Raw genomic sequence first — 11,349 nt, 5'->3', positions numbered from 1 at the left:
TTGTCACCACACTTACCCTTGCTCTTGTTCTTCACAGAACATTGCAAAAGAGCCACATTCGAATCAGACAATAAAAAGGGAGATGTTCCTTTAAGCCAGCGAAAAGGCTGGGTGGGTAAAGACACTGGCAGCCTGAGGGGGACATCCTCACCCCACATGGTAGAAAGAGAGCACTGACTCCTGAAAACTGTTCCCTGATCGCTACATGTGTAGCCTGGATATGGGCATGTATGCACACACACACACACACACACACACACACACACACACACGAGTGGATGTACAAAAATAAAAATGAAATAGAACCATCCTGTTACGACTGTCTCATCCACCCATTATCCCACATGAGCAGTTGCCTTCGGAATTCAAGGTCAAGGAGATTGCTCCATTTAGGGGTGTAGCCTATTTATGATGTCAAGAAACTCCGAGCCCAGTATTTCCCTCAGATAATACAGCCAGTGGTTTTGCCCCTGTCTTTGTGTGGTACTTCTCTCTTATTGTTATTATCCTGATTTAATGTGCTCTTCATTGGAAACCACTCAGTTTCTCTAGGAAAATATTTAGAGTAAAAAAAAAAACAAAATTACACTTTAATTTTGGTCAATAAAAGTTCCATCAGAATCATTTCTCATGTTGATGCTAGTGTGTTCCTCGGAGTCACCAAGAGCATCTTATGCTGACATCATTTTGGCATTTGGTGTCTTCTCTGAGGATTGGCTTGGTGGGAGACATGTCTTCTCTCGGTGGAAGCAGCAGGCCGTGTTTAGAAGTGCACAAGGGCCTGGCCAAATGTCAGGGTTTCAAAGAGCAGCCCCTCACTGGCTTTTGGGGTCCCTTTTTTATCTGAAGGGTTAGGGTTGACGGAAAACAGCTGTGGAGATAGTTGACTGTCAGCACCTGGACAGGCTCAGAGCTCGAGGCTGCTATGGGGTAGATACGTGGAAGAGTACATGGTGTGGAGGGGGGGGTCATGAAGGTATCTGGGAAGACATATTTCCATAAGGCAAGGGGGCAGTCATGTACCACAGGGTTTGTAGGATACATAAGGGCTACGAAACAGAAACATATTATCTTAAGGTATGGAGAGTTAATACAATGCACAGCAATGCCGCTCCTTAACAGCCATGTGACTCCTGTTTGGGTTTTCACATTAACAATTTCAGTTTACATCATACTACCCACGACACCGCCCCCCTTTGTTTCTGACATGCCTCCGTGACTTCAAAACACACAGATCTGGGTACAATCTTACTAGATTTCTTGCTGAACTCAGGAGATGGCATTGATCCTTTCAGCACAATTTTCCCATAAAATAGGTTTTCATAGCTGAAGTCCACAGGCAGCACAATCTGAGACATTGCATGGGAGAACGGGAAAAGTAGAAGGAAGAAACACTGTAAGTTGTAAAAATCAGGAAACCCTCACATTATTCACCACAAGGCTTTGCGGATAATCCATAGAACTTCACCGTGGGCTCCTCCCTTGTTTTTCCCACAGCGGTTGTCAACTTGGTCATTCCCTCGGCTTCAGGCTGAATTGCTTCATTTTCAAATGCTTCATGAGTAATTGCTCCCTTTCTGCCTATGGTAGTTCCAGAAGCAAAAGGCAAGGTCAAGATTAAGTCTGTCGTGTTGCTACTCTCTTCCCTTTCCCCTGCTTTGAGCAGCATTCTTTTGAGGTGGTTTTCAATGATGCTACTAAAGCTGACCTCAGGATGAGCATCTATGACCTTTTTAGTCCCTTGGTTTTCTGTGTACCACTGAAATAAAACAACAGTGTGGGCTTTTCTCACTATGGGTTAATTCCTCGCCTACATCCATTCCCAAATCTGAACTGTATGCCTTAACAGGAATTCTTTTCCAGAATATAACACTGTCGCTCCTCGGCATTTCCCAAGGAGTGTCATTCCATTAGGTTGTAAAAAGATAAAACTTTGCCATAAAAACTAATTTGGGACTTTCCTTTCCTACTTCATTTAGGAAAATACTATCTAAATACCTCGCTACAAAAATGACCAGAGCCTTTCATTACTGAGACACTAAACAGTTATAGCGTGTTTGTTTGCTTGATGTGATACAAGCTCAGGCCAAATCAAATCAAAGTAAACAGAATCCAGCGCTCCACCGTAAGACCAGCCAGTCCTTCCCATGTGTGAGCCCACTTTTCAAGGACAAACCCTAAGTGAAGTGCAGTAAATGTGGCCTAAGATTAAAAACAGAGTATTATATTGATTTTGAGTGAGTGGTCACGGACAATCATCTTAGAGAGCATCTACATGATTTAGAATCCGCGATGCCCCTTTAGGGGCGGGACTTGGGGAGAGCAGCCCCCGAGCAGATCATTCCGACAAGGAATGCTGTAGCTCTGACTATGTAGCTCTCTAAGCTTCTTTGTGTGGCATTGGATAACCGGGGGACTGACATGGCTGACTGTTGTGAAGACTGCATAAGAGCATGCGTATGAGCTGAGCATCCTCTACCAGACTCCAGTAAGAACTTCATGATGGTTACAATGGTTCCATGGAGAGTTAGGTTTTAGTGTATGCTTTTCTCCATCCTGAACTGGCTAGAAAACAAAACAAAATGAAATGACCAGAAATCTGAAGTGTGGTACTAGCTCCTGGAAATTCTCAAATGATGTCTTAAATATTTTGTTCAGCCTTTCATTATGTTGCTAATATTCTTATTCTTTCCATAAATGTTTCTGGAAATTCCCACATCTCTCTTGATAGGAAAAATCTCTTTGCATTCATTTAGATTTTGTGTAATAGGGAGAAAAACCAACATTTTGCCTTGATAGCTTCTCCTGGTAAAATTCTGCTATTTGCTCTGGTTGGGGCTACCGAGCTCATTTATGCACAGCATTAGAGCCCGGAGAAGAGAGTAGACCAAACAAATAAGGTTGACAATGGGGCAGAGCTCTAGCTACATTTATTCTGATTCCTACTCTAAGAGTCGGTGGGTAACCTAATGGGAAGCAGAAGTTATTTCTGGAAGAAGGTGGAGTCTTTGGGAGTTCAAAAATAAAGGCGCTATCAGTAGAAAGGTCTCTTTCCCCATCATTCCACTTGCTACCTGAGTGGAGGAGAAATGCAACCGCTTGTCTTCAGAGCTGACTGTACTTCTTCAGGACAGCACACTGCTGTAGTACAGTGAGTGCAGGCTGGAAACGTCCCTGCAGCCTCCATCTGGAGCAGGCCACTGTGAGGACGGGTCCACACTGGGCTTCTGGTGTCACATATATGGTGCCGGTTGATACACAGCACATCTGCCCAGGTGTCTCTCTCCTTTCTGATGAATCCTAGCAGAGTTTCTTGCTGCAGGCCAACACCAGCTTGCTTTTATATCTGCTGTTTTGGAAGTTGGAAGCCTATTTGTTAATTTCTGGAAAATTATCATTTGGTAACTGCGTGTTACCCATATGACAAAACAAAACTCCCCTGGGCTTGGAAACACAGTTCTGTGAGCTCTCACCCAATTCGCAAGCAGGTTTGGTAAGAATCTCCATTTTCTCATCCTGTTTAGTTTTGTTTTTTAAGTAAGTTTATAGACATGGAAAGAATCAAGAACTAGGCCCAGGGGCATATATGACTCATGACTATTAGGATTCTTGAAACTAAGTAACTATAAAAAATAATAATAATAAAAACTTGCTTTAAATAGTCTCAAAATTCATATCATGTATCTGTTAATTTTACATCTCACACTAATAGATAAACAATTTCTTATCATGCTGATGAAAGGTAAATCTTAGAGTTTTTCAGTTCATAGAAATTTACCTACCCAAAGCTTTCTTTTGTATGAATGATGCAATTAACTATTGCTAGAGCTACACAAACTCATTCCAAGTTACTAATGGTGGCTCTTTTGATCATGAAAATTCACTTCTTAACCTCATTATATGATTTCTCAAGCAGGATGACTTGGTTTGACACAAACATTTTCTAAGGTAGACTGTTGTGTTTGATCTTTCTGTGAGACCAATAACAGAATAACAGGCTGCTAGGTCTAGTGGGGAGGCCCAGCAGCATGAAGGCCATCTGTTTGGACAGTCAGGTGGTGTAGATGTGCATTTCCTTCCTTATGATTCTGTGATTCAAGTTAGATTCATGAAAGTCAATATTTTGTCACTGTGCCACATCAGGGAACAGATCTCAGCTATAAGATTTTTAGTTCCATGTAGTTCCAGCTCCCTCTATACCTCTTCCCCTTTAACACACACACACACACACACACACTTGGATATTCAGGCCCTTATTGTCTCACCAGGTAACCTAGGAAAGAGGCTAGCCAATATCATCTTCACTTGGACATAAGCTAAAGGGGTTGTGGGACTTTGATCATAGAGCTCTTGCTGAATAGCCAATAGATGATGTGCTAGACACAAGAAAGGGGAAAATCAGCCACACCCACACCCCCACTTGTAACTCTGAGTGGTAGATCTTTGAATTCTGGTCCCTCAGTGGTTGGACTGTTGAGATAGTACAATGGATAAAGGTGTTTGCCACCAAGCCTAAGAATCTGAGTTCAAAACCCAGGACCTATTATCATGGAAGAAGATGACTGATCCTTGCAAGTCATCCTCTGATCTCCAGTCACTGTGACAAACACCTGCATGTATATCCACCCATATTCACACAGTAAGAAAAATGTAATATTTAAAAAAGCGAGTGCTGGCTGTATTATTTGCTGTCCATAAACACAAAGGTGGACACCAGATATTGGTAGATCAAGGACTCAAGTGTGACCTTATAATCTCTCTTGTCATCTCTGTTACCATCGCTCTCATGTGTGGGAGACATTGCAGCTAGCAGGTTCCAAAGTTGCATCTCACAAATGCAAACGTTTCTACGTTTTTCCTAATGCACAATCTATTACATTTGGTGATTTATACATTATTTTGAGAGATTAAGAACTTATCTGTAAGTCACACAAATTAACAAAGGATCCCATTTCCAGAGCTCTTAAGTTCTTCTGAATCTGTAGATCAGAGTGCTAAAAGTATTATTTTAAAATAAATACTATTCATAGATGCTCACCTATATTTTGAGTAAGACCCAGACTTCTACCAAAAGCTGATGAAGACCCAGATTTGAGCTGCTGTTTTTCCTCAACAGATACTTGCATAACTGTCACCTCTCATCTGAACATTTATCAGGAAGGGAGACAATGATGAAAATATGGCACATGTGTGGAAACCTTCAACTGCCTTGCTTAGGATAAACTCCTGCAGGATCCATCACCTGACATAATTAATATTGTATATATATGGATGCATTGTGTATTATACATGTTGGTTGTATTATCCAGGTCACTGGAAACTATCTAGAAAGCTTACCATATTTATTCTAAGCATGATGTTTCACTACATAATATATTTGGCTCCCTTGTTTCTTGCGCAGGTTGCAAAAGGATGAGCCTCACTGAGGTGGCTTTGTCCTGATCTACCACAGCACCCATTTTGAATATCCTTATGAAAATATCACTGGACCGGGTCAAATCTACATCTATTACTGTGGTCTAGAGAAGGACTTATGTAGAAAAATGACTCCTTCTGAAGTGTTCCTGCCCTTAGATGTCATGAAAATTTTCCATTTAAGGATGAAAGGGGTACCACAGAAATATATTGCACAAAAGACAAAAGTGGATGCAATTATAGATACTGGTTTTTGCAATTACGAAAGAAATAGGGGCCCCATGCCTGCTAACCAAACATCCACAAGCCGGAGCTCTAAACAGCAAATGCATATTGTATCTGACTCAGTTAAAAAAAGAAAAGGAAAAAAAAAAAAGAAAAGAAAATTTGAAAATCTGCCTGATCATTGGCTGGAATATCATACCCTTATCATTTCCTTAGTCCCTTTGCACTTATTTTTTAATCTTCTTGGTGCCTTCTGAATTAAATGGATGTTTTCCTATTATGCAACTTGTAATATGTAAAATTTGTACAGCTGTGTCATGACCATACCATTGTTTATAGCTTGCATCTCTCCCTGTTATTTTGGCTTGCTCTTCCCCTTGTTGGTCTAGGCCTAAATCCAACATGGCCCTGGGGCCCCAGAAATCTGTGTGTGGTCCTTCTATGAAGTCTTCACCATGGCTTCAGGCTGGCTGCCTCCAGCCTCCTATCCCTTCCTCTGTCTTTCTCCTAATTTACTTTCTCTGCCTTCAAGTGTCTTATCCTTTACACAATAGCTGCAATTCCCTGAACTCATTTTCTTACACTTCTCTTTGGACCTACTTGATTCTGCTTTCTCCTCTCTTGAGCCTCAGAGCCTCTTGGTGGGTATTATTGGGGAAAATGTGGCATTGTATAAAGTTATGAAACTTAAAATATACTGTATGGAAACTCTGAGCTCTTCCACAGCTTGTTGATCCAGCTACCTCTTACCTGGTTACCTTACAAACTCTGGAAAGGCCTGTCATGCCCTTTAATTTGTGAGTTACACAACTCTCTAATCCCAACACAGACTAGGTACATATAAATAATTTACTGAATCAATGAATAAGTGCATTATTAACCAACAAGATGGATTTATTCGTGGAGGAATAAAACTTAGGACCTGTAGCCCTTGCATTTCATGGGACACCTGGAATCTTTATCTTTGTTTCTTTATACTCCAAAACAACCAGTGCACTTACTTTAAATATGTTCATAAAAAGATAAATCACGGCATCTCATGTGAGATGAAGTAGAATTTAATGCTTGGAGGAAATCTGTATTAGTTATTATTGCTATGATAAAACACCATGACCAAGGCAGCTTAGAGAAGAAAGGGTTTATTTGAGGATTGTAGTTTTAAGGGATAAGACTCCATAACCAACTAGGTGAGGCGCATGGTAACAGATAGGCAGGCATGACTCTGGAGCAGCAGCTGGCAGCTCACATCTCCATCCATGAACAGAGAGAAGAGAAATGGCTTGAAATGGCTAAGTCTTCTGAAACCTCAGAGCCCAACCCCAGTGACATACTTACTTCAGCAAGGCCACACCTTCTAACGCCTCCACCACCCCTTCACACACCCAAACGGCCACCAACTTTGGACCAAGTATTTAAATGCCTGAGGCATATGAGGGACATCTCCTTTAAACTACCACACAGTCCTTTTGAAAAATAAAAGAACATTGAAATAAGTGGCTAGCATTGTGTTGAAATTTCAAATATATTTAAGATAAAACAAGAAAAATTAATATGGATCACATGCAACAACATTGATTTCCAAGAATATTATTGAGCTGTTTTGTTGGTGAAGGTTCTGTTGTGTCCAGCAATATGTCTCTGAATGACCTCCTTGCCTATAGCATCTATCAACTATTCTACATATTATCCAATCCTTTGCAAAACAGTTTATTGGACCAGAAAGGACACCTCAGCATGCCAGGGGTAGGAAGAGTAAATGCTTCTAAGGTAAAGAATAGGTAGCTGCTCCACTGTAATATTCTGGCCTACTTTGTTCCCTGCCCTAGCATATGGTACCTGGTTTCTTACACTGGGTAAACGGCTTTCTAGTGAGGTTGTCATGAGTTATAGCCAAACATAGCTGGTAGCATATAAATTATGTTATGCTTTCTGGAAAATATCTGGTCACATTTACTGGGAATATGATAAATACATACAACTGTATTCTCGGTTCTACTCCTTGGGGTGTGAGGAGGTTATCAGATTCATGTACTTGAATGATAAGCTCAGTGTAATTTCTGATGCCCTAATAATCTTTAGAAAAAATGGTAAATGTTCCAATTTTGGACTTCCTAATTAGAGCAGGTTGTGTGTAGAGGAATTGTAATCCAGCAACATGGCTGCTCTGATCACATCCTAGGACCTTCTAGGTCTGGTGACCTGGTTGGAATGTAGATACACCATTAGTACACAAACAATGAAAGTAAAGTTGGTTGGTATTGACAGGCAGACAACCTGATAAATCAGAGAAAGATTTGATAGAATAGGATATGCCCAACTCTCAAAAGAAGAGAGGAAAAAGCAAGGTGACTTAAGAGAGAACAGGGAAGGAGAGAGAGAGGAGGCAGTTTTACTGGGAGAGTTTTGCAGAGATAGATTAAAGACAGAACAGTCTAGACACAGGTATAGACAGAATGAGCCGGAGAATGAGGAGCCAGAAGATTAGAACAGATGTTAGAGTTAGTTTGAGACCAAGCAAAACAATTCAGTCAGAAGCTGAGAGAAGCCAGTTTGAAAAAGTCAGCTTGGAAAGGAATTTGAGCCAGAAGAGCTGAGTTGAACCAGCCTGACAGAGTTCAGAAAGAGTTAGAAAGGGTGAGCTTATTAAGCAGTAAGTCTCAGGGCTGAAAACATTCGAAGCCTACATTAGACTGTAAGGAGACTAGAAACTTCCATGACTAGGCTTAGGTTAGCAGATGGAAATAGTAAGTTTCTGAAATGACAATTATATCTGGAGAATAAAAGATGCTTTTACAGGTGTGCTTGTATTTTGTAACAGTATTGAAATGTTTGAGAAAATATATTTAATGAGATACTAACTAATATGCAATGAAACTGAGGGACAAATCTGCATACAGAATTGTATATACATTATGACTCCAACATCATAATTTACATATGTATGTAAGTATGTTTGTATGTATGATGAGAACAAAAACTTAGTCCCCAGTTGGTAGCTGGGGAGGGGATGAGGGATTAGGAGGTGTGACATACTTGGTGAAGCAAATAGGTCACTGTGGTTGAACTTTGAGGATTCAGAAGACTTGAGCTATTTCTAGTCATTTTCTCTGATTCTTATTTATGACCTAAAATACTGAAATGAATGGATTTTTTTGCACTGAAGAACTAAATATGACTATTATTTTGTGCTTTCTAGAGATTCCACATTTCCTGCAATGACATGCATACAACTAGATGCATCAAATTATTTAAAAACTTATGTAAAACAATAAGTAATAAGTAAAACAATGTATTAATTTAATGTAATAAGCAATGAAAATGTGGGTTTTTTTGTATGAATAACTTGAAAAAATTCAAAATGGTGTATCTTCCCCACATTATTCAGCAGGACAAACTAGTTCCTTCTTGACCTTTTCAACAATGGACTAAAAAAAACCTATGTCTAACCATATTAAACCAGCAAGCAGATCAAACTTGAAGTAAAAATACATTTGTACTTATATCCATGCCATTTTAAAAGTAGACTGGCTTCTATTTTAAATAATGAAGATTAGATAATTACAATAAAATTACTTTATTTCAAGGTAACATACATTGCCAGATTTTCATCAAATGACAGTTTAGAGATAATAGGTATACATACATGAGGAGAACATATACTCTTTTAGAGAACAAGGCAGATTGTAGGATGTATTCACCACCAGCTGTATACATTTCTCAGATTTGAAATAAAGCTGATGTACTTAGGAAGTCACAGTTACTACAAGCAGTGTGACTTTGATGTGCGACTTTGGTAACACTGTTACATAAACACACAACACTAGCTGGCATTGTTTAGCAACAGTACACATTTGTAAGACACTGGCTGGGTTTTACAAAGGGGTCCTGAAACTTGGTGACTACAGCTTAGCAAATCTTTGCCCAATATGCACAGTAACAGGGACAAGTGGATTGCCATTACTAATGACTAAAGGGATAAAAAAGGCTCTTTGCCCATTGGGAATTGGACAGAACAAATAATCTTCACCTCCCGTCTCCTGTTGCTTGTCTAAATATTTAACATGTTCTACATACCTTCATGTGGAAATCAAAAGGAACATAGCAAAAGGAGACTGGTGAGATTGCATTTCTGCCAGCAAACTGTTTTCCAAACCCACAAATCCATCCAGCTCCTGACTCTTCCTCTGGGCAGCCATCATCTATTGATGAAAGATGTGGCAAAGAGTGGCTTTGCTTGGTTGCTTGTCAAAGCTTTCTTTCAGAGCCTTAGATGACATCTAATCTGTTGAAAGCATTTTCTGCTTAGATCCTGAAGCAGGGGTGAATGTTCCTTTGGTCATGAGCCAGTTAGTCTGACACTGCCCTGGCTTCTGTCAGGGCATTACCTTGCCAGTAGGCTTTGAATCTGTCACTCCACCTCAAAACAAGAAGCAGGCTTTTTGGCCGATGAGTTCATATTATCCGAAGGACGATAGGAAAGTGTGCTCATTTTCGTAGACAGGCTTGAGTGGGACTTGGCCTTTGGAGGAATGTATTTCAGAAGCTGGAGGAAATATTTCTTAAATTTTTTCCCCAGAAAGCCGTAAAACAGAGGGTTCAGGCAGTTGTTAAAGTAAGCTATGCAGATGGTGATGGGCATGGCAGTGTCCACGACGTCAGCAATTTTACAGTCACGGATGACACCCAGCTGAATGAGCACGTCCAGAAAAGTGAAGATCTGGTGGGGAATCCAGGAAAAGAAGAAGAAAAGCACAATCGCCATAATTATCCTAAAGATGTCATCGTTTCTCGGCTTGTTCTTCTGGATTTCGTAAGCCTTCTTTAGAGCCTTCCAAATAAGAGTATAGCTAGTGAGAATGATCAGAAAAGGGAACATGAAGCCCAGGATGTTCTTGGTCAGGCCCAGCCCCACGGGGAGGGTTGAATTCTGAGATTCATAATGAAAAGCGCAAACTGTGCTATTGGTGTTCTCAATGAAGTATACATTTCGGTGTATGACGGCTGGCAGACTGGCCAGGCCAGCCAGCAGCCAGATGACGACACAGGTGACTTTGGCCACCAGCATCGTGCGGCGGAGGCGAGACTTCATTGGGTGGACGATAGCCAGGTAGCGGTCGATGCTGAGACAAGTGAGCAGGAACACGCTGGCGTACAGGTTGAAACTGATGCCGGCCGAAGCGATCTTACACAGGTGATTGCCGAAGGGCCAGCGGTATTCCATGGCGGTATAGACAGCCCACACTGGCAGTGTCAGCAAAAAGCATAAGTCAGCCAGGGCGAGATTCAGAAGAAAGACGCTGGCCACAGTCTTCAGCTTCATGTAGAAGTAAATGACGATCACCACCAAGCTGTTTCCAAATATTCCCACCACAAAGATGATGCTATAGAGGGTGGGAATCATGACGAAAATGTAGCTGTGTCTGCCCGCCTTCGGGCAGTCATCTTGGATTCTTTTAATGCCATCGTCAGCAGAAGAGTTAAGGGCCATTTTGCGTTTTCGCAATTAAATTAGTCTCAGACTCTTACTCAAATGCACCTGGAGAAAACAGAAATTCAAAAGGACGTGAAAGGTTAAAATTTAAATTCCGGTTGTAGGTAAGCAATTTTCATTCTCAACCACAAATCTAATGGTTCAACTTTAGTCTTCGGAAAAATGTTAGAGCATAGTTTCTGAAGAAGCTCACGAGCTGATAAAGTCCGTGATAGCCC

The 11,349-nt window shown here is 40.8% G+C and overlaps 1 protein-coding gene across 4 annotated transcripts in view; it reads right to left on the bottom strand.

Moving 5' to 3' along the window:
* Positions 1-9,198: 9,198 nt before the first annotated feature.
* Positions 9,199-11,349, bottom strand: part of LOC110539373 (type-1 angiotensin II receptor) — a 42,970-nt gene continuing 40,819 nt past the window's right edge. For all 4 annotated transcript variants that reach the window (XM_060373090.1, XM_060373091.1, XM_060373093.1 and 1 more), the window contains one exon: positions 9,199-11,176. In XM_060373090.1, the coding sequence (XP_060229073.1) occupies positions 10,049-11,128 (1,080 nt within the window). In that variant the 5' untranslated portion in view covers positions 11,129-11,176 and the 3' untranslated portion in view covers positions 9,199-10,048. The remainder of the gene's footprint in view (positions 11,177-11,349) is intronic.

Source organism: Meriones unguiculatus, chromosome 19 (genome assembly GCF_030254825.1).
Source record: "Meriones unguiculatus strain TT.TT164.6M chromosome 19, Bangor_MerUng_6.1, whole genome shotgun sequence".
Classification (NCBI taxonomy): Eukaryota; Metazoa; Chordata; class Mammalia; order Rodentia; family Muridae; genus Meriones; species Meriones unguiculatus.
Note: the sequence above shows the minus strand (reverse complement) of the source record. Positions and strands in the feature narration are given on the sequence as shown.